Source organism: Vanacampus margaritifer, chromosome 1, assembly GCF_051991255.1.
Source record: "Vanacampus margaritifer isolate UIUO_Vmar chromosome 1, RoL_Vmar_1.0, whole genome shotgun sequence".
Taxonomy (NCBI): Eukaryota; Metazoa; Chordata; class Actinopteri; order Syngnathiformes; family Syngnathidae; genus Vanacampus; species Vanacampus margaritifer.
The window spans coordinates 45,850,943-45,874,574 of NC_135432.1; the positions used below are offsets into that span (position 1 = coordinate 45,850,943).

At 42.2% G+C, this 23,632-nt stretch overlaps 1 protein-coding gene across 8 annotated transcripts in view; it reads right to left on the reverse strand.

The window, feature by feature from the left end:
• syne3 (spectrin repeat containing, nuclear envelope family member 3) overlaps positions 1 to 23,632 on the reverse strand; it is a 148,674-nt gene that overhangs the window by 15,505 nt on the left and 109,537 nt on the right. For 7 of the 8 annotated variants that reach the window (XM_077575292.1, XM_077577705.1, XM_077576130.1 and 4 more), the window contains 6 exons: positions 16,891 to 17,034; positions 16,027 to 16,161; positions 13,843 to 14,004; positions 6,771 to 6,943; positions 2,103 to 2,571; positions 1,637 to 1,780 (listed from right to left, as the gene is read on the reverse strand). In XM_077575292.1, the coding sequence (XP_077431418.1) occupies positions 1,637 to 1,780; positions 2,103 to 2,571; positions 6,771 to 6,943; positions 13,843 to 14,004; positions 16,027 to 16,161; positions 16,891 to 17,034 (1,227 nt within the window). The remainder of the gene's footprint in view (positions 1 to 1,636; positions 1,781 to 2,102; positions 2,572 to 6,770; positions 6,944 to 13,842; positions 14,005 to 16,026; positions 16,162 to 16,890; positions 17,035 to 23,632) is intronic. The other variant, XM_077576959.1, reaches the window with a different exon arrangement.

Consider the following 23,632-nt stretch of genomic DNA (forward strand, 5'->3'; position numbering starts at 1 on the left):
AAACTCCACTAAAGTGCATTTTCATACTATGAGACCTTTCAAGTATCCTGCTTTCATATTCTTAGCTTTATTTACGCTTTTACAATTTCAGTCCATACATTTTGTTATTTAAATGACATTTTCAATATTTTCTTTCCACTGTTTTGATGTCAGCCAGATAATTTCCAGCCAATCCTGTAGCGTAACATCTTCGGTAGGCGACCCCGATACAATCTGGCAACCCGATTACATCTGGTACAGACACCGGTTTGCGACTACACTGGCTCAGTGTAGGGACATAGGTAGTCATTTGAGGACAATGGTAAATAAAGACAACCAACGTCTCCACTAGGGGTGGGACGATACCGGTAACTCACAATTTGATACTGTGACGATATGTTGCCCACGATAACGATATCACGATACACGATCTTCACGATATATTGTCAGATATGTTATCAACATTATATCAAGATATTCAGAATGTGAGTGACAGTGGAAATTTGCCGACTGTTCTTCGCAAATAATGTCGAGACACCAGTTCTTCGCTACTTTAACGCCATTTAGGGGATTAGCGCCCCCACAAACAGGACAGGAGCGTTATGTCATGACGGTGACAACAATGGATCAAAAGTCACAATTCGGATCGGATCACGGATTCGAGTCACGGATCAAATCGTTTTTCGGATCAGTAAAAACAAAACAAACAAGATCAGTAGAACGTCTTCATTTATTTAGAAAAACACTTTTACTCTAAATGAAAAAAAAATAATAAACTCAAAACATCTGATATGGCTTTTTAGAATTCAGAGACACATGCAATATGTGTTTTATATGTTAAGTGCAATATGAGGCAAATACATTCTTAATCTATACACGGTGCATGTATAAAATAAGGTATTAATTATGGAGGGCCAAAAATGCCAAAATAAATAATAAATAAATACAAGTGGAAATAAAAACGGATATAAATTATTTATTTATTTATTTAAATTTTGGCATTTTTGGTCTTCCATAATCAATAGCTTAAAGTTGTATTCCTAAAGTCTAAAGGGCTATGTTTGACATTTTGAGTTGAATGTTTTTTTAATTGGCAAATGTGTTTTAGAAAATAAATGAAGACAAAGTTCTAGTTATCTTTTTCTTTTTTTAAATAATGAAAAAGACAGTGCAATTTAAGGCACATTCCCTTCCTTCCGTGAATTACAAAGTAGCCTAGGTCCACAATATTGAATAAGTAGTAAATAAAGCAAGCCAAGCAGCAGATGTAGTGTAATGTAGTAATGTATTATTTGGTAAACTTATTCTGAAGTTAGCCTTAGCGTAGGCGGCGTGTTCCGCTGAGTATGTTTCCAGCTTCCTTGACATGTCTGAATGAAAAAAAAAATCGTGCATCATTAATTTGAGGACTCATATCACCCCTAGTTGCCAAAATGCTCCCATACATCCGACTTGACATGATCTACAAGGGTTTTCAACTTCCTTTGCTGCTATTATAGTGAATGTGGACTGATCATGTTGCTTTCGTGGGAAATTGCAGTTTGTTTGTTTTTTCACCAACCAATCCGTGGATCGTGTGCGATCCAAACCAGGGGGCCTGAGCCGTACGGATCACAGATCAATGACAATCCGTTGCACCACACTACTGGTAACTCACGCTTAGTGTGTCCTGTTGCATCTTGAGTTCTTTGCCGTTGAGTGTTGCTCTCTTGGTGCTAAGGATCCCTGAAAGCAGTTCAGTCTCTCTGCACAGCCAGGCCTCAAACTCTCTCCTCTTGGACTCATATTGGCCTGTATCCATCTGTAAATATCAAAATCAACTCAAAAATGTTATGTCGCGGAAGACAACAATAAAAACAACTGTCATTATTAGTGAAAAATGCACATGTTGGTTTGCGTTGTTTAAGCTCTGGTGGATATTATTTGGATGAGTTTGGATTTTTGTCTGAGGACAGTTGTGTTAAATATCAATTGTGTTAAATATCAATAAAAATGTATGAGTGTGTGTGTGTGGGGGGGTAAATTAGTGATCTTTAAACAATTAGTTGTTGAATAATCGTTGCACTTCTTGTGTTTATATATTAAATACATATAGTGTTTGATTGACAATATTTATAACATACCATTGCGCCTTCAGTTGATGTGCTGGCTTGCCACTCGGCTGGATCATGCCTGAAAAGCATGAAAGCTCCTCTTCCTTGCCTCAGGCTCTCCATCATCATAGATCCTTCTTCTTGGTTAATTGAGCCCTCTTCTTCATTGATACCCAAATGTGATCCTCTGCTAACTGTGTTCAAGGTACGACTGTCACCTACACCAGACACATGAGTGAGAAGATTTGTATCCCCTTGAAAGTCTTTGGCAAGAGGCTGCTGACCTGCTTGACTGAGAACAGTCCTAGCAGACAAATCATCTACATCTCTAGCATGGGAGCTCTGGCCGCCCATGTCTTTTCCTGATAGTTTTTGTTCATCCTGTATAGTAGGCAGTATGAGTTGACATTCAGAAGGACCACTGCATCCATTGTCCACCTCCTCGACATTGATCTCTGTCAAGGTTGATTGTGTCTCGTCTATGGAGCCGTTTAAAAGCCTAGGACGAAAAAAAAAGGCAACATTCTTAACTCACAATTGCAATATTCACAAGTTTAGTCCTTAACTCATTCAAACCCCAAAACGTATAAATATGTTTTTTAATACTTTATCCTGCACTCCCCAAAACGTATTTACCGTATTTTCACGACTATAAGGCGCACTTTAAAGTCTTAAAATTTCTCAAAAATCGACAATGCGCCTAATAGTGGGGTACGCCTTGTGTGTGGACTAAGGTCCAAAATCTGACTGACTGTGTGGGAGGACGCGACACATTGCTTATACAATATACAAGAAAGGCGGACCTGACTGAGGACAGACATGAGAGCACGGAAGAGTCAACTTGGTGGCGAGTTCTCTAGCCACTCCTCTCCCCCAAAGCCCTCCCTCCCGCACGAGTGTTTACTCTGCCTGTCGTGACTTGTGTTCAAACTTATGCCATGGCAAAGCATACATGTTCAGTGAGCATGTGTCTTCTTTTTTGCTTGTTTTAGAGCTTAACGAGCCACTTACAAGTTAATTGTTTGATTGACAGCTCCCTCCAAAAGTGAACGGTCTACTCTCGCAGGCAGTGAGGGAGTTGGAACATACCAAATGCAAAGGGGGTGTCCGGCTAAACTACTACATACAGTAGTGTATGGTTTCCTTTTTTTCCTTTTATTTTTTTAAAATTCTTTATTGAACAAAGTGCACTTACAGAGCAGACATTGCAAAAGTCACTTTGAAGTAGTGCAAGTCTACAGAGTGTAGCTAAACAGAACACACCACATGCTAAAGACACCAGATTGTTTTTTCCCACGCATCACGTTTTTCCTTCCTTATCTCTGTGACCAAATGCGCGCACATCTTTCAGCCGCTGTTAAAAATAAAGATCGGCAAATGAAGGCGGAGCTTGCTATCATTCCAGGAGGCTGGCGAACACAGCTTTACCAAGTCTGGGAGGCAGCACCATGCGAGTTATGCCACGATTTGTCAATGGATCGTGAATGCTTGGGCGAACGCAAAAGCCGGCATCATTTCCGAGGACACGACAACGAGACTGACTCTGACAATGAGACGGAGCCTGGCGTGTTTGATGGAGAACTTGCCCAGTTGTTTGTTTCTGATACAGAAGATCATGAGGATTATGACTGATTTGTGGAATAGGATTGATCAAAAGCAATGCGAGTACTTTGTTATTTACTTCAAGTACAACTGAACTTACTGTTTACAATACATCGTAAACTCAGTTTAGTTCCACTCGCTACCTTTTTAACTCTTTCACTGCCAGACGTTTTCAGAAACGGGTTGTCCCCAGTGCCAGCCGATTTAAGCATTTTGACTGATCTTTCAAGGTCCACAGAAAATGTTCTGTTTGGACTATGGAAACACACATACTACCAAATGAAAGCTTGAACTCATCTTTCATCAGAAAAAAAAAAGTTTGTTTCTATTTCTTATTTCTATTATTCCGTTCTTCAGTAATCAACAATAGAAAATGGTTACTTTCACCGAAATTCTGTTTTGAAACAAAAAGCGGAGAAAACAAGCTTTTTGTGAAACGATGTTATTTCATGCACTCTAGTGAATTGTACACTTCTTTTTGTCCATGAATGATGCCACAAACACCTAAAGTGCTTTACTTCTGTAAAACGCTTTCACCAACAATGAAAAAGTGTTTTTAGTTTGCAAAATACGTTTATTTCCATTCAACAGTGTAACAATTTGACAAAACAATTTCGCTAACTATTTAGAAATGTGTGCAACTGTGGTACTACTTACAATTATGTGGATGTTTCAAATACAGTTTTTCTTTTTATAACGCTCCCCTGCGTGCAAGGAGACGCAGCAGGACTCGCACAACAGATTAGTTTCACTTTCGCTTGGTGCGTTTCGCGTGCAAACTGCCTTTTTTTCCGGGGAATAGCAAGTAGCAGACTGTACACACTCCTCCGATGAATATGCATTGGACTCAGGGCACTCTTCGTCGTCCGATTGAACGTCGCGCTGAGCGTGCTCGGTTGTGCGCCGCGTTTTCCGGTGTTGGCATCGCTCGCCCGTGAACCTTTTATGACGTCGTCATAGCCGCCGCGTCAACGCTTCCAACTTCGCCGTCAACATCATCATCATCGATGATGATCATCGTCGTCATCAATGTGCTCTTTATAGCGTTGGTCGATGCTTTTCGTCTTTGAAAAAAACGACTCGACCGTGAGCTGCTTGCAAACCGGTCGCCATTATGGCTTCTTCAGCCAATGCTCAACACTCTAGCCCCGCCTCACGTCTTCTGCTGACGCCTACCCAATCTTGTCAAAAGAGAGTCATCGCTGCCCTTAGGGGCCAAAAATAGTCATTAGGCACAAAAGACTTGCTGGAAACTTTCACCACAGATGCGGAAGGGTTCCCTCTACCCGTTTCAAAAAAATAATAATAATAAATTGGATGACGTCATTTAACGTCATTGGCAGCCCTCCGTAGGTTTTTACTTGACGTCTTTTAACGTCAGTGGCAGTGAAAGAGTTAAAAACATGCACTAGCACTAGCATATGTTTTAGCATAATAGCATGCTACCATGTTTTGAACTAGCGTATCTTTAACCGTGCCTGCGTCCAATAGTGCGGTGCGCCTTTTGTGTGTGTTAAACACAGAAATATCACCCGTAACTGTGACTGCGCCTTATAATACCTTATGGTCGTGAAAATACAGTATACATTTTTTATGTTTTTATTTTATGCTACAGCATACAGAAAACTTTGATACATTTTCTGACACTAAGAGGTTGCTTAAAGCAATGGTATGGTTATTACAAAAAACTGCCATCAGGTGGCAGCAGAGTATAAGAGAGCAACTAGGGCCATGTTGCAACAAGCTCTTTTCCCCAGTGATTTCAACAGGTTTGTAAAAAATGCTGAAACTTAGTTATAATATAATGCTAATTGCTGCAAAACGGAAACAGATACAAATATACTTATTTTCCTGATGAAAGAAGAGACTCTAATGTTTCTTTTGGTAGGTTCCATTTTTTGTAGCCATAAGTTGTAAGAAGAAGAGGGAATGCCTCACAGTCGAGAAAATGGCCTTGTCCCAACATTTTGGAGATTTGTTGAATTTAAAATCAACATAGTTTTCCCTTAAAATGATACATTTTCTCAGTTTAAACTTTTGACCTGTTCTCCATGTTCTATTCTGAATAAAATATTAAAATTTGGCACTTCCACATAATTGCATTCAGTTTTTATTGACAATTTGTATAGTCTCCCAACTTTTTGGGAATTGGGTTTGTATATATATTTTCCCTGCAAGAACATTATCAGTCAAAGCCAAATCTAACATGTCACAAGTAGTTATATTATTGAAACCGGATATTTCAGTGAATAGTGGCTAAATCAAATGAATAAATAATAAACGTGGTTTTTCACCTGGTTCATGAAAATGCTCAGTCCTTTAAATAATAAAATGTAAACAACGAGACTCTGACGGAGCACAGCAAAAGCGCAGCAGAGCAATGATCAGAGCGCAAGTATGAACTATTTATTGATATTGACGAAATAGTCTAATTCCATATCCCGTTAACCAGGACACGCTGGAGAGACTACGTCTCTCGGCTGGCCTGTGAACGCCTTGGGATCCCGTCGGAGGAGCTGGGTGAAGTGGCTGGGGAGAGGGAAGTCTGGGCTTCCCTGCTAAAGCTGCTGCCCCCGCAACCGACCCCGGATAAGCGGAATTGAAGACGGACGGACGGACATATCCCGTTATAAATATATTGATATAATTTTTATATTGATATATCGCCCAGCCCTAAAGATTCTGTCTGAAAAGCAGTGTTATAGAGCCATGTTTTTATAGCAATAGAACTGAATATTCTATGGACCTTGCAAAATCAGTCAAAAGCCAGTAAAAGGGGGTTGCTTCAGTGAAAATGGCTGGGAGTAAATGAGTTAAATGTGAATATTATGGAACACTGACTTTTAACTTCTTTTGGATTATTTTTTCACTTTGTGACGTTTAAATGTTTAGAAATGGAATAAAACCAATATTTTTCACCACATACTAATTGAAACATCATGTAATTGGCTGCGATTTCCGAACCGCTTGTGGGTCAGGAACAAAATGAGCACTGAGCAACAACCTCTGGTGCTCTTTGGGAGAACCAGACACAAACTGTGATGTGCATTGCTGAATATGGTACATTTGTTTTCTGGTATGTTCGTCTTGTTTTACCTGTGAATGTTGAGACTCATAGTATACAACGCCAACCATGAACCTTGAAGACGCTTTATATCGCCAACAATGTGGACTCTTCCGTCCTCTGAAGTCCTTTTTAAAACGCTCTGACCCTGCATCTCCATCTGTTGCAGCTGGATCTCCTTTTCTGGAAATTCTCCAAGTGCTCCCTGGGGACAGTAAATGTCAAATAAAAGAAAAATGAATAATAAAAACAGCCTTGATCATGCAGAAAACTTTCAATACCACATTTATATTATCAGTAGAATTAATTAAGAGTTTGCAGCTAAAAACACACCCTAGTTACGACGTCTACAAAATCACTTATTTCTTATAAACTTTTGACCAAAATTTAAACTTTTGTACTGCTGGTAAATGAAAATAGAGACCTTAAGGGGTGTTCTTTTTTGGAGAAATCACATAATTTAAATTTTTGTCCAAACAAATTATTTTTGTTATTTACTCAAAACTAATCTCCGCGACATACGTCTGATTTTGTAAAAAGGGTCGTCGTGTCAAAAAAACAAAAAACAAAAACAAAATTGGGATATTCATATATTGAATTTCTTAATTTATAATAAATAGGGTTGGGCGGTATTACGATAATACGATTTCTTTGGTGTCCAAAAACGGCAACGATGTCACTTTTATTACAGTCATTTAAAAAAAAACTGCAGCATATGATCTATTATGATATTAAACATAACACAACATTTGTAGTTGTGTTTTCAAATTAGTAATACTATAACAACTAGCATTACTATGACCGTTTAAAATTAATAGTAAGCTGTTAGTCATGTGACAGTCACATGACCGCTCAGAGGGAGCTAGAAAAAAAATGACCAGTCAGCACAGCTCGGTTAGGCGGTCCCCTAAAAAGAAAAGAAAAAATGCAAACTGCTACAATTTGGCAGCAAATGTCGATGAGGCCTGTATGCAAAATCGGCATGACGACTGTGACGGTGTGAGATGAAATATACTTCGTATCTCCGGACTTATGTGAGGAACAATATTCCCCGCTCACTGCTGCAAAGAGATGAGTTTGTCACCAAGTCCACAATTTGTTTACCAACTACCGGTACTATTAAGTCCATATGACCTCCAGAAGCGCGCCACAAAGCGCTTTTATTTATACAAAAAAATCAGTAAGTGATTTCGTTTTTCGTCCATGGTCACACATCAACCCAAGACCGCGGCACACAGGTGAGTGGGCTATCTGTGTGTGCTCTCAGGTGGGGGCTGCCCCAGCGGAAGTTTGTGTGTCGCATATTTATTTATTTATTTATTTATATATATATATATACTGTATATGTATAAACAAATAAATATATATATACTGCATTAAAACAGTGGTATCGGCATCGGCGAGTACTAACAAGTAACATGCCGGTGCCATTATTTCCAACGCTAAAATAGGACTTTGAACGCAGCATTTTGTGTCTCGCTCACTGATAAATGACGTGTTCACTGCATGCCGAGCCTGAATTGGCCCTTGAATGCTTTGAACCAATGGCAGGGCAGCTTTTTCATGTTGAGGTGGTGGGGGAGGGGGAATGGGAGGGCAGACCAGAGCGTGCCTCAGGAGAGAAATTGTCGGCGATTCGGAAATATTTCAGCATCAAAACTCCAGCGGCTACAACAGCCACATACATGATTTGCGGTGTGAAAGTTGCAAGAGGTGTAACTAAAACGGCCAAGTTCAACACCCCAAATCATATAAAGTCAAGAGTTTGTGGAGGTGGCGGCAGCGGCGTAGACGGCGAAAGCTACAAAGAGGAAGGTGGATGGACTGCAGCAGTAAACAGTGGTTAGTTCACTTAACAGGAAGGAACAGTGGGACGAGAAGAGTGACGCGGCAACAAAGATGTCCAAGAAAATTACGGAAATGATTGTGCTCTGTAACCTGCCCATCTCCTTTCTTGACAATGTGGGATACAAGCTTTTTATGGCTCATGCTGTACCAAAATACAAGCTCCCTGGCCGCAGATGCATCGCAGAGACTACTATACCCGCACTCAAAATGAAAGTGACGGAGCATGTTTCAAGTAAGCTTGAAAAAGTGCAGGCCATAAGATTCACTATGGATATTTGGAGCAGCGATGTCTCCCCACTTTCCCTACTTAGTTTAAATGCGCACTGGGTGGACAGTAAATTGTTCAATCTAGAAAGTGTGGTGCTGCATGCAAGTGAATTCAAAAGATCCCACAATGGTGAAGCCATTGCAGGAGCAAGAGAAAATACGCTGCTTAACTGAAACATCCCAAAGACACTTTGGAAAGGAAGTCGGCAGGACAGGCCTGTGCATGAGCAAAGGGAAGGCATACCCCTTTGATGTCCTTGCTGTGAAATACATGGAGACTACAAGTTGCAATCCAAAGTAAGGGCCACAGTTACTGACAAGTGAATTAACTTTGTGAAGGCTTTCCGTCAATTTTAAACAACGCGGAAGCATCAGATGACTTTAATAATGGAGTAAGGTTTTTGGATATGGATACGGTACTGGAGATGGAGGGAAATGAGGACCTTCAATTATTCCTAACCCCTCAACAACGGTGTGCAGCGCACACACTAAACCTGATTGCCATGAATGAAGTGGATAAAGCAGCATCAAAAGGGCCGTCCCGTAAAGTTTACTGAAGTGCAGTGGGAAAATGTGCTTCTATATGGAACAAAGCAAATCGCTCATCAGCAGCTGCAGAAGTTGTACAGGATATTGCAAGCATGAGGGTGACAGTTCAATGTATCACAAGATGGAGCTCCGAATACATGGCTATTGCCAAACTGACTGAACTTGAAGAAGATCAGCTGGGCGACATCTGCTCAAGATTGGGCGTGGCGAGGCTGAACCCTCATGAGATGACTTTTCTCAGGGAATATGTAGCTGTCTTACAGCCTCTTGCTCAATCCATTGATCTTCTGCAGGGAGAGCAAAAGTGCTATCTTGGGTTCCTCATTCCAACAATCTTGAGCCTCAAATCAAAACTGACTGAGAAACTTCCACACGTGACGTACACAGCAAACATGATTTCTGCAGTCATTGATGCAATTGATCATCGCTTTGGTGCCATGCTGAGTAGCCATGACGCAAAAATGGCAACAAATACTATGCCAAAATTTCGCATGTTGTTGGCTTCCAGTTGAGAAGAAACAAGATATGCACAACATATTGGTTCAGGAGGCAGCCTCTTTGGAATCTAGAGCACCTCCCACAGCTGCAGCAAACACTATCAATGAGACTGATGGATCAGATGATGATTTTTTCGTGTTCGGGAAGACTAACACTGACAGAAGCACAGCAGAGGAAGAGGTTCAGCGGTTGCTGAATAATAATGTGAAGAGGATGGATTCTCTAAATGCATTTCCTTTGGTTAAGCAGCTTTTCATGAAGTACACTACTACCCTACCTTCCAGTGCTCCAGTTGAAGGCCTCTTAAGTTATGGTGGAAACATACCTCATCTAGTAGCAGATTGTCTGATGACCACATGGAGCAAGTTCTCCTTCCTTATAACAGAAGGTTTTGCCCAAAGCAGGGTTTTGATTTAATGTAGGCCTACATGTTTTTGTAGAACTTTTTTTAATTTTTTTTTTATTAATGGTGTCTTTTATCTATTTATTAATAGCCTCCTGATTTGTTTAACTCTTTCACTGCCATTGACGTTTATAGACGTCAAGTAAAAACCTACGGAGCACTGCCAATGACGTATAAAGACGTCATCCAATTATTTTTTTTTTTTTGAAACGGGTGCGGGCAAGGCTTCCGGAGCTGTGGTGAAAGTTCCCAGCCGGTCTGTTGTGCCTAATGACTATTTTTGGCCCCTAGAGGGCAGCGATGACTCTCTTTTGACAAGATCGGGTGGGCGTCAGTAGAGGCGGAGCTAGAGCGTCGAGCAGGAGATGAGAATGGAAGACAAAGGAAAAATGGCGGCCGGTCGCGAGGAGCTCACGCCCGAGCCGTTTTTTTCAAAGACCAAAACCATCGCTGAAAGAGCACATTGTTGACGACGATGATCATCATCGATGATGAAGATGAGGGTGGTGACTCCGTGGTTGGGAAGCATTGACACGGCAGTAGAAGACGTTAGATGGAGCTAGATGGAGGAGGGAACGGGCAATGGCGAGCGTTTGCAAGCAGCTCTACACTTACAAGACGAAAGGCATCGACCAACGCTAAAATAGTACATTGATGACGACGATGATCATCATCGATGATGATGAAGGTGAATCCGAGCTTGACGGCGAAATTGGAACCGCTGACGCGGCGGCTATGACGGTGTCGTAACGCGGAGCGCAACCGAGCACGCACAGGCGGACGTTCGATCGGACGACGGAGAGTGCCCCGAGTCCAATGCATATTCATCGGAGGAAGTGTGTAGTCTGCTACTTGCTTTTTATTCCCCGGAAAAAAAGGCCGTCAATAAAGTGTAACGTTTGCACGCAAAACGGACCAATGCGAAAGTGAAAGTAAACTGTTGTGCGAGTCCTGGCGTCTCCTTGCACGCAGGAGAGCGTTACAAAAGGAAAAACTGTATTTGAAACATCCACATAATTGTAAGTAGTACCACAGTTGCACACATTTGTAAATAGTTTGCGAAATTGTTTTGTCAAATTGTTACACTGTTGAATGGAAATAAACGTATTTTGCAATCAAAAAACACTTTTTCATTGTTGGTGAAAGCGTTTTACAGAAGTAAAGCACTATTTAGGTGTTTGTGGCATCATTCATGGACAAAAAGAAGTGTACAATTCACTAGAGTGCATGAAATAACATCGTTTCACAAAAAGCTCTTTTTCTCCGTTTTCTCGGTGAAAGTAACCATTTTCTATTGTTGATTACTGAAGAACGGAATAAGGTAGAAACAAACTTTTTTTTCTGATGAAAGCTGAGAGTCCAATCTTTCATTTGGTAGTATGTGTGTTTCCATAGTCCAAACACAACATTTTCTGTGCACCTTGAAAGATCACTCAAAATGCTTAAATCGGCTGGCAGTGGGGACAACCCGTTTCTGAAAACGTCTGGCAGTGAAAGAGTTAAGAATGTTTCAGTTGCTTTTGTTGTAAATGTAAGAGATTTTGTGTTTGTCAAAGGCGAATTTCTATTTTGTATACTGTTATTTAGGCCCATACTTGAATTTGTATTTCTTATGCCTACTCACTGTGTTTACTTCATGGTCTTCATGAACTTTGATCTTAAATTTTTTTGAAGTTCTGTAAGTGGACACCTGATTTGTTAAAATAGAAAACAAGTGCCCGGTTAAAGATTTTTGTTTACCCTTTAAGGGGCATACTGTACTTTGTTTTGTACACTGTTTTGGAAAAAACATACTTTTAATTTAGAATTTGCAATTTTACTGCCTGAGTTTAATTAATGGTTTTCATTTTTTTTTAATGGGCACTGGTATTAAAAATTGTATTATATGCACCGTGACCATACTGTGTACTAAACCAACACATCTACCTTGTTAAAGAAGCTGTTTTATTTTGCTGAATAACCTTCTATGTTGCTAAGACATGAGCACTTTCAATAAACAACTATAAACTACTAGATAATTGATTACCTCACTTTCTTTTACAAGGTTACATTAAGTTATTTTATTGGTACAGTATTTAGTTTTTGTCTTTTAGCATATTGTTTTTTGAGTAATCCAAAAGTAATTAAAAGTACTCAAATTACATATTTTTTAATATAGTACTTGGATTACATTACTGATTATTTTTTTATTTGGTAACTTGTAACTGTAACGGAATACATTTTAAAAGTAGCCCTCCCAACCCTGTGTGTGTGTTTTTATATACATATATATACATATATATACACATATATACATACACATATACATTTACATACATATACACATATATACATACACATACATATACACATATATACATACACATACATATACACATATATACATATATACACATATATATGCACATATATATATATACATATATATACACATATATATATACACATATATATACACATATATATATACACATATATATACAAATATATATATACACATTTATATATACACACACACATACACACACACACACACACACACACACACACACACACACACACACACACACACACACACATTTATATATTCGGCCGCCGAAAATGGCAAAAATAGCCATTTTCGGCATTCGGTCAAAATAAAATTAAAGTCGAAAGAAAATGGGATGTTGTGGTGACGCAAGCAAAAAAAAAAATGCTGCAAGCAAACACATCTGTTTGAATTAAACAGCGAACGCGCGTGTGAGTGTCCGCCTCGCTTCTCGCTGGCTTTTCACCGTGTGAGTTTGCACCGGTCGGTCGCAGCAGTTCCCGGGGACATTGTGCACACCAGAGGAGAGGGGTGTCGCTTTTTAAGAGGGTCGAAAAAAAGACAGAACTGTCGTGTCCTGCAGTACAGGTGAGCCACTCTTTCTTCTGCAGCGCCTTCCCTTTATAAGAGCCCCTCGAACGCTTCCACATTTTTACCGGCATCCCGTTGGCCGTGTTAAATACTTTAGCTAATGTTAGCACTATTGATATCAACAGTTTCGCCGGGTGGCTACAGACCTGTACAGGACGCTGTGTGTAGCTTTGCAGTCTGTTCCCGAAGCCGATTAGCTGGTGTGAACAAATGTATTTATTTATTTTTAAACTTTGGTGAAATGTGAATGTGCAGATTTCAAGTGCGCCGGACTTTGTACCACTGCACGCATCTGTGCCCGCCTGTGCAAACTACATTGACTATGAAGTGCAATCGCACCGCCCGAAAATGCTCAACCCTTGTTTGGTGTTTAATGTACCATTAGCCAACATGTCTGCTGTGTGGGCACATTTCAATTTATATTGTGCTTTCCAGTGCTAAATAAATATTTTATAATAATATTATAATTTTAATTAATTATGATAAATGCAATGATATTAACAATTTTCTTTTTTTTTCTTTCAGCGTTTCGGTTTTTGGCCAAGCATTTTTCATTTTCTGTTTTCATTTTCAGCCCAAAATTTTCATTTCGGTGCATCCCTAATATAAAACAAAAAGCTGTAAGCATAAAGATTCATACCTGGGCTTCATGCACGCGACTTTCTATGCTCCACTCTCCTGTAGGGCTCTTGAAAGATTCCAGCTTCTGCGTCATGATCATCATCCATTTCTCTATGTTGAGGAGACTGTCATGGAAATTTGCATGATCTGCGATACTCTGCTCACTCTCGTGCAGATTTACCTGCAAAGAACAAAAACTCCACCACTACCATCTTTGAAGGGTACTGCCTTACACCTTTAAAACCTAAGACATCATGAAACTTTTACTATTAACTACTATACTAACTATTACTTAATGACCAATGTTGCACTACGCAGTTTGGTGTTATTTTTAACTGCAATTATAATATTACATGGACTGGGTGCTAAAGCTGAAACAGTTGGAAATCACTCCTGCAACAGTCAAAGACCAAATCAACACTTCATGGAATTCTTTCGTACTCAAAATATAGGGGGATAATTTTGTGTTTTTCAAACAAATAAATATTGTAGCGCTGCAACTAACTATTATTTCAATAATCAACTAATCTATGAATTATGAATCTGATCAACACATTTGTGTTGTAGGGAAAGGCAAGGATTATTTTCTCTGTAACAGTACAGTACCACAATTTGCTGGTGTCCATTATTATCATCTGGTGGTATTTGTGCAAGTGCCTGTTTTTAATGCTCTTATTATGCAGGTCTTACTATACATTGTAAAACATGATGGGCACCCTCTTATTTAACATTTAAGTCAATTTTTACTGTTTAAGTCAATCTTGGTTTGAAGTTAAAATTAAAAACACAACTTGCAACAGACACTTCATGTACTGTATGGTAAGCCTATTTTAGGTTTTATGGGTAATTAACTACTCTACCATATTACAAACTCACCCATGAACGCTATTTAGTAATCTAAGACACTAAATACAGTGCCATGTCATGTTGAATAGGCTATAGAAACAGGTAAGATTTGACGATTTAACGAACTGTTCAGCATTTTGTTGTTGAGTATTGCTGTTGAGGTGTTGTAAAGAGCATGCCAAGCTAAGTACTGTGCAGTCTTTACGCAGCTATTGATCGTTGAATGCCAGCACTTTTCTTCTTCTTCTTTTTGGAAAGCTTTGTTTATAAAACTGAAAATCAAAGTTTTATGATGGTCAAAGTGCACCACTGCACGCTCAGAGCATAAATCTGAACGTGCCCTACATTAGCACAACACTAGAGTAGCAAGCGATAACTGTGTGCGCTCTTCATAACTTGCTATTTTTTGTTGTTTAAAGCAAACCGGACTGGAATGACAAGTTTGCTCTTTATGATTTATTTAGTTATTACTAACAAAACTATAAGATTTATTATTTTAAAATCATTAATCATTATTACATTTTGTATAATTTTTTTGGGGACGTACGCTGCCATTGTTATTTACGTAGCAACGCATTCAAGTTCATAGTGACGTAGAATGGCGGCTGGCTCTCTGCCGAGCAATGTGAAACCGCAAGGTAAACCTTGTAGCATTCCTAAAGAAACAACATGCGATCGGTACCTCGCAACACGTTTCGCATTGCTCGGCAGAGAGCCAGCCGCCATTCTAAGTCATCATTACGCACTGAATGTGTTGCGACGTAACTAATGATAGTTCAAGTTAAAGCAACACTGATTGTCACACCCACTTAAGCGGGGCAAAATTTGTTCTCCGCATTTGACCCATCCCCTGAGAGAGCAGTGAGCAGCAGCAGAAGCCGCGCTCAGGAATCATTTGGTGATCCAACCCCACAATTATAACCCTTTAATGCTGAGTGTCAAGCAGGGTGGCAATGGGTCCCATTTTTATAGTCTTTGGTATGACCCGGCCAGGAATTGAACCCACGACATCCCAGTCTCAGAGCGGACACCCTACCACTACTCACTGAGTGGCGTACATACAAATAAAGTTTCTACAAATGTATTGAACTGAAAATGATTTTTGAAAAATTAAACTCATAGTTATGTTAGTAACAACCAAATAAATCATATGGAGCAAACAGTCAGGGTTGCTTTTAATAAACGGAGTTCACCGACTCGTCCCCGTGATCCTTCGACTGCATCGCTACAATGGGAAAATACTGGTTTGGGTGTAAGTCAACAAATTATATGAATAGTACTTTTAACTCTTCTGACAACAACAGTAAGTGACCTTCTATTAAAAAGAAAAAATACAGTATATAGAAATATATCCTACCTCAATTGTCTTGGTAAGATGTTTCCAGTCAGTATACAGCTTTTCAAACCGAGTCCGGTTGTTGTCACAGGATGATATAAGAGTTTCAAGAGCTGTGAGGTGGGCTCCACAGTCTTCTAGGTCCTTTTGAATCACCTGAGAAGAAGGAGCTCGTAATAATATTTTAATGTAAATATTTTCTCTCCCTCTTTTTAAATTAATACAGGGTTGTATTAAAAAAACCCTATCAATTAACATGGCAATTTTGTAGTGTGCATTTGCAAATATCTTTAAATTTAAAAGCCAACCATAAAACCTTTGATAAAGCTTATAGCATTTTTTGGAGGAACATGTATACATAGCCTAAATTTACTCATTAAAATGCAGACAGGGAATTTATATTTGTACATTTGTAGTAAACATCTACCTCACTTTGTTTAAACGCAGAGGTGGGCACGTCAATGAATTTTGAGCGTCCGTCATTCCGCAATCGTCAACAGTCAACACAGCCTTCCGAACCTCATCGTCAATCCGTCAATATTTCAAACCGAGTGGTCAATCCGTCATTCATCGATTGCTCAGCAGAATGAGCGTCCGTCAATGTTTTCGTCAATCGAAGTGTTCCGTCAATTGTCATTCAGTCAAGCCGTCAGCAAAATGGGACGTCCGTCATTGACTGATTAACAAATTTATTGACGGATTGACGATTACATTGATGGACGAAACGCCCCTTCCATCAATGCTTTAGTTCGTCAATTTTCTAACTAAGCGGCGGATTGACAGACCTGCTGTCAATATTGACGGAATGCCCACCTCTGTTTAAATGGTGGATGGTATGTTGTCTTTGAAGCAACCGTTGGCTAACATGCCTACAATTTAACTCACCCTGAATTGGTCAAACTGACTTTTCTTAGCCAGGATGTCAGGCTGGAGCCCTTTAGTTGCCATCATGGCATCTCTGAGACTGACCAACTTGGAGCGAATCAAAATGTAGGCCTCTCCAAATTCCTTTGTTCTTGATATTAAGCCCTGAGAAAGTAAAAGTAAACTTCATGTGAGTATACATTGAACAAACCACAATTCCAATAAAATTGGGACATTTTGTAAAACGTTAAAAACTAGGGATGTTCGATACCACTTTTAAAGTTAAAGTACCACTGATTGTCACACCCACTTAGGAGGGGGCGAAATTTTTTCTCCAAAAAGATGGGGCAAGGACAACAAAGAGTGGGAAAGTGGAGGAAAATTTTCGGGGGAAAAAAACACCAGTTTGGTACATTGCACAAATGAAAAGGTTAATCGGAAAAAGCTGAGTGACATGATTGGGTATAAAAGACGCATCACCAAAAGGCTCAGTTCACCATTGTGACAACAACTGTGCGAGACAATAGTGAAATACTGTGAATAACATGCAGCTGTGTATGTGTGTGGAACCTGCACCATTATTGTCTTTATACAATATTATTAGGGCACGAGCAGCATCCCTATTTGTTTTTGTAAAGATTACTACAGAGTTCTTGCAAGAATCACTAAGTTAAATTTCAGACATTCTTTTTAGACCTTTTTTAGACCATAATGAGAAAAATTAACTGATTTAATGAGCCATTTGCAGTTGGTTCTCAGAATTTTTCCAAGTCAGCCATTTTACAGCAGGGGCTGGGACAGACGGTGGCTCTAGTTCTCGGAATTCCCCTCGGTTCGGCCTCCCCTTCGCCCGCTGTCCACTCTGGCGGCGCTCGCGGAACATTTTTTTTCCGATTCGTAACTTCAGGACAAGGACTGGCTCTACGGCGCAAGACGGACCAGGGCGATACCTGCTCAGTACGAGAGGAACCGCAGGTTCAGGCGCGGACCCGGGGTTCGGGGCGGCGCGGGCAAAAGTGGCCAGAGAGGCCGCCCCAACTAGCTACGCGGCCCCCGAGTAGTCGGGATCCGGCCGACAAAAACTTGGAAACCCGTGGCCACCATGGTAGGAGCAGAAAGTACCATCGACTGGCTTGTGGCGGACCAAGCGTTCATAGCATATATATTTATATATTGCATACTTTGCAACGAGCAGAGTGCCTATTGCCTGCTACCTCTTCCAACTAGCTGGAAAACTCTTTCAAGCCAATTCTTGTTAAACTGACATTTACCCATTTTACAGAAACATGTCCAAACTCCCTATTCTGACTAACTGCATAAACTCGGTGAAAACGAAAACCGAGCCACCCTAAATATAATGCTACATTTACACTAAAAGCAAAGGGAGTGTTTCGCCTCGCTTTACTCATTAGCGTTTCACTGCCGAAGTGGACACGGACGCTTCATTTGTGCACACCTGAGAGAGGGGCTTTGCTTTGCTTCACTTATGGCAGCCACTTCCACTACGGCAAAACTCTGCTCATACATAAAAAAAAGTTTCAACATTGCAATCAAGTGGCCAACACTGTGCTTTAATGCTTTAGCTAATGCAGGGTTCTAAATGAAGCTTTTTCGGGTGGTGGCCCTGCCAGAACCAGCACTGGCCCTGTATATCGCTAGCCTTGGGCCGATACCGCATTTCAGAATTTGGTCAATTTAACATTTATTCAAAAATCAATACAATTAATCATTGCCACATGTGTATATTTTAATGTAGCCGCAAGGGGCCACAAGCCAGTGTCTTCTTGTGCTGGTCCAAAGCCCGGATAAATGGTCATGGGGGGTCATGGGAAGAGCGGGGGCTGTGGGCCTTCCTCTGGTCGTTGAATCGGTGGAGGCTGATGTCTGTGGATCTCACTCTGCTTCATCTATCCTTCCTTCCTTCCTTCCTTCCTTTCCTCAGCCTTTCCTTTGGTCTCTTGAGGTCTCCCTAATTGGTTGGAATTTAGATAATCTGGGGTTGGTGAAAGATTCTGGTTGGTAACCCGATGGGTAGTAGGTGATGTCTGATCGGTGCTGGATTTCACTTTGCTTTCTTTACTTTGATCCTTCCTCCGGTCTTCTGACAACTTCACGATTCTAGCGGGATTCTGAAGTATTCGGTTTAGGTAAACGGTATGGGATTTTTAATAGGTTTTAGGTAAAATAATGAGCACACACTCACTCACTCGCACGCACATATGCACATACAAAAAAAGAAAAAAGAGAGAGAGAGAGAGCAATGATGATGACATGTCGAATCGGTAAGGTTACTGAATGAACAATACTGAGCTCTCTCAGAAAAAAAAAGTAAGGGCATCCAACGTAAAACTTTGGCCAAATCAAACATGCAAATCAAATATATGTCTTTCATACCGGATTGGTCGAGGCCCGGGTTAACATCGACTGCCATTGGTGACCTACAGGGTGCCGGTGGAAACTGGACTAATGTTGATCGAAGAAGGAGAGGAGGAAGGTGTGTTCATAGGAATAAAGAGAAGAGGAACACAAAGAGTCTAGGACTGAGAGTAGGGACTATGACAGGAAAAGGTAGAGAGCTGGTTGACATGATGCAGAGGAGGAAGGTGGACATACTGTGTGTTTAAAGGGAGCAAAGAGAAGTTTGGGAGCAGGTCTCAAGTTATTCTATCGTGGTGTACATAGGAAGAGAAATGGAGTAGGAATTATTGAGAAGGAGGAGTTTGTTAGGAACGTCCTGGAGGTAAAAAGAGTGTCAGATAGAGTGATGAGCCTGAAGCTAGGAATTGAAGGTGTGATGATCAATGTTGTTAGTGGGTATGCGCCACAGGTAGGACGTGAGCTGGAGGAGAAGGATCAATTTTGGTTGGACCTTGATGAAATGATGCAGAGCATCCCGAGAAGTGAGAGAGTTGTCATTGGTGCAGAATTCAATGGACATGTTGGTGCTGGAAACAGGGGTGAGGAGATGAAGATGGGCAAGTTTGGTATCCAGGATAGGATTACAGAAGGACAGATAGTGGTTTACTTTGCAAAAAGAATGGAAATGGCTGTCGTGAATACTTTCTTCCAGAAGAGGCAGGAACATAGGGTGACCAACAAGAGTGGAGGCAGGAGTACACAGGTATACTACCTTTTGTGTAGACTGTGTAATCTGAAGGAGATCAGCGACTGCAAAGTAGTGGTAGGTGAGAGTGTAGCCAGACAGCATAGGATGGTAGTGTGTAGGATGACTCTGGTGGTGAGGAAGATGGCAAAGGCAGAGCAGAGGACAAAATGATGAAAGCTGAAAAGGGAAGAGTGTTGTATGACTTTCAGGAAGGAGTTGAGAGGCTCTGGATGGTCAGGAGGTGCTTCCAGATTACTGGATAACTACAGCAAATATGATCAGGGAGACAGGTAGGACAGTCCTTGGTGTGTCATCTGGATGGAAAGGAGATAAGAAGACTTGGTGGTGGAATGAGGCGGTGCAGAAGTGGATCCAGGGAAAGAGGTTAGCTAAGAAGAAGTGGGACACAGAGGACTGAAGAAAGTAGACAGGAGTACAGGTAAATGCAACGTAAGGTGAAAGTAGAAGTGGCAAAGGCCAAACAATGGGGTTTACGATGACTTGTAGACTAGGTTGGACAGTAAGGCGGGAGAGAATGATCTATATAGGTTGGCAAGGCAAAGAGACAGGGATGGGAAGGACGTGCAGCAGGTTAGGGTAATAAAGGATAGGGATGGAAGTGTGTTGACAGTTGCCAGTAGTGTGATGGGAAGATGGAAAGAGTACTTTGAAGAGTTGATGAATGAGGATAATGAGAGAGAATGAAGAATAGAAGAGGTGACTGTTGTGGACCAGGAAGTAGCAAAGATTAGTAAGGATGAAGTGAGAAGGGCATTGAAGAGTATGAAGACACTTGGTCCTGATGATATACCTGTGGAGGTATGGAAGTGTCTTTGCTTTGAAGATGTTGATAGAGAAGTACAGAAAAGGTGAGAAGGAGCTGCATTGTGTCTTTAGAGATCTTGAGAAAGCTTATGACGGGGTGCCAAGAGAATAACTTTGTTTTTGTATGAGGAAGTCTGGAGTGGCAGAGAAGTATGTTCAACTGGTGCAAGACATGTATGAGGATTGTAAGACAGTGGTAAGGTGTGCTGTAGGTGTGACGGAGGAGGTCAAAGTGGCAGTGGGACTACATCAGGGATCAGCTCTGAGCCCCTTCTTGTTTGCAATGGTAATGGACAGGATGGCAGACGAGGTTAGACAGGAATCTCCATGGACTATGATGTTTGCTGATGACATTGTGATCTGTAGTAAGAACAGTGAACAGGTGAAGGTGAAGGAGAAGCTATAGGCGTGGAGGTTTGCTCTGGAAAGGAGGGGAATGAAGGTTAGCCGTAGCAAGACGGAGAATCTGTGTGTGAATGGGAGAGACCCAAGTGGAAGAGTGAGGTTACAGGGAGAAGAAACCAAGAAGGTGGATGAGTTTATGTATTTAGGCCCCGTAAATTCACCCTGATGTTCTTGCGGTGGAAACGTGACTTGTATGTTTTCTGGGGCTTTATGCCCCTGTCAGGGTCACCTATGATAAACAGGTCCTAGGTGAGGGGTCAGACAAAGCACGGCTCAAAGACCCCTTATGATGAACACAATATATGGACAGACGTTTCCCTTGCCCGGACACAGGTCACCGGGGCCCCCTCTGGAGCCAGGCCCGGAGGTGGGGCTCGTTGGCGAGCACCTGGTGGCCAGGCCTGCACCCATGGGGCCCAGCCGGGAACAGCTCGAAAAGGCAACGTGGGTCCCCCTTCCCATGGGCTCACTACCGGAGCATAGTGGGTTTGGCAGCAGCCAAGGGCATGGACCTTGGCGGTCTGATCCCCAGCTACTGAAACTAGATCTTGGGACATGGAATGTCCCCTCTCTGGCGAGGAAGGAGCCCGAGCTGGTGTGTGAGGCAGAGAAATTCCAACTACATACAGTCAGACTCTCCACACATGGCTTGGACTCTGGTACCAATCCTCACGAGAGGGGTTGGATTCTCTTCCACTCTGGAGTTGCCCACGGTCAGAGGCACAGAGCAGGTGTGGGCATATTGATTGACCCCCCCCCCCCCCCCCGGCTTGGCGCCTGTACGTTGGGGTTCACCCCGGTAGACGAGAGGGTAGCCTCCCTCCACCTTCGGGTGGGGGGACGGGTCCTGACTGTTGTTTGTGCTTCTGCACCAAAGAGCAGTTTAGAGTACCCACCCTTTTTGGAGTCCTTGAAGGATGTGCTGGAAAGCGGTCCCTCTGGGGATTCCCTTGTTCTGCTGGAGGACTTCAACGCTCACGTAGGCAATGACAGTGAGACCTGGAGGGGTGTGATTGGGAAGAACGGCCCACCCGATCAGAACCCGAGTGGTGTTCCGTTATTGGACTTCTGTGCTCGTCACGGATTGCCCATAACAAACACCATGTTCAAACATAAGGGTGTCCCTATGTGCACTTGGCACCAGGACACCCTTGGCTGCAGTTTGATGATCAACTTTGTAGTCATGTCATCGGATTTGCGGCCGCATGTTTTGGACACTCGGGTGAAGAGAGGAGCAGAGTTGTCAACTGATCACCACCTGGTGGTGTGTTTGCTCCGATGGCGGGGGAAGATGCCGGTCAGACCTGGTAAACCCAAACATATTGTGAGGGTTTGCTGGGAACATTTGGCATAATCCCCTGTCAGAAAGAGTTTCAACGCCCACCTCTGGCAGAACGTTTCCCTTGTCCTGGGGGAGGGGGAGGAGATTGAGTCCGAGTGGACCATGTTCCGCGCCTCCATTGACGAGGCGGCCGATCGGAGCTGTGGTCGGTGCCTGTCGTGGCGGCAATAATGGAACCCGCTGGTGGACACCAGGGATGTCGTCGAGCTAGAGGAGTCCCATCGGGCCTTTTTGGCCTGTGGGACTTCGGAGGCAGCTGACAGGTACCGGCTGGCTAAGTGGAATGCAGTTTCAGTGGTCCCAGAGGCAAAAACTCTGACATGGGAGGAGTTCGGTGAGACCATGGAAAACGACTTCCGAACGGAAATTCTGGTCCACCATCCAGCGTGTGAGGAGAGGAAAGCAGTGCACCATTAACACTGTGTATAGTGGAGATGGGGTGCTGCTGACCTCGACTCGGGACGTTGTGAATCGGTGGGGACAATACTTCGAAGACCTCCTCAATTCCACCGACATGTCTTCCTTTGAGGAAGCAGAGTCTGGGGACTCCGAGGTGGCCTATCTCTGGGGTCACTGAGGTGGTTTGAAAGCTCCTCGGTGGCAAAGGGGGATGAGATCAGCTCGGAGTTCCTAAAGGCTCTGGATGTTGTGGGGCTGTGGTGGTTGACACGCCTCAATAACATTGCGTGGACATCGGGGACAGTGCCCCTGGATTGGCAGACCGGGGTGGTGGTCCCCCTTTTTAAGAAGAGGGACTGGAGAATGTGCTCCAACTATAGAGGGATCACACTCCTCAGCCTCCTTGGTAAGGCCTATTTAGGGGTGATGGAGAGGAGGGGCCGTCGGGAAGTCAAAACTCGGATTCAGGAGGAGCAGTGTGGTTTTCGTCCCGGATGTGGAACAGTGGATCAGCTCTACACCCTTGGCAGGGCCTTCGAAGGTGCATGGTAGTTCGCCCAACCGGTCTACATGTTTTTTGTGGATTTGTAGAAGGCGTTTGACCGTGCCCTTTGGGGAGTCCCGTCAGGGGTAATGTTCACATTTGGTCTTCAAATTTATTGATTTCGATATTTTTGAGAATTAGA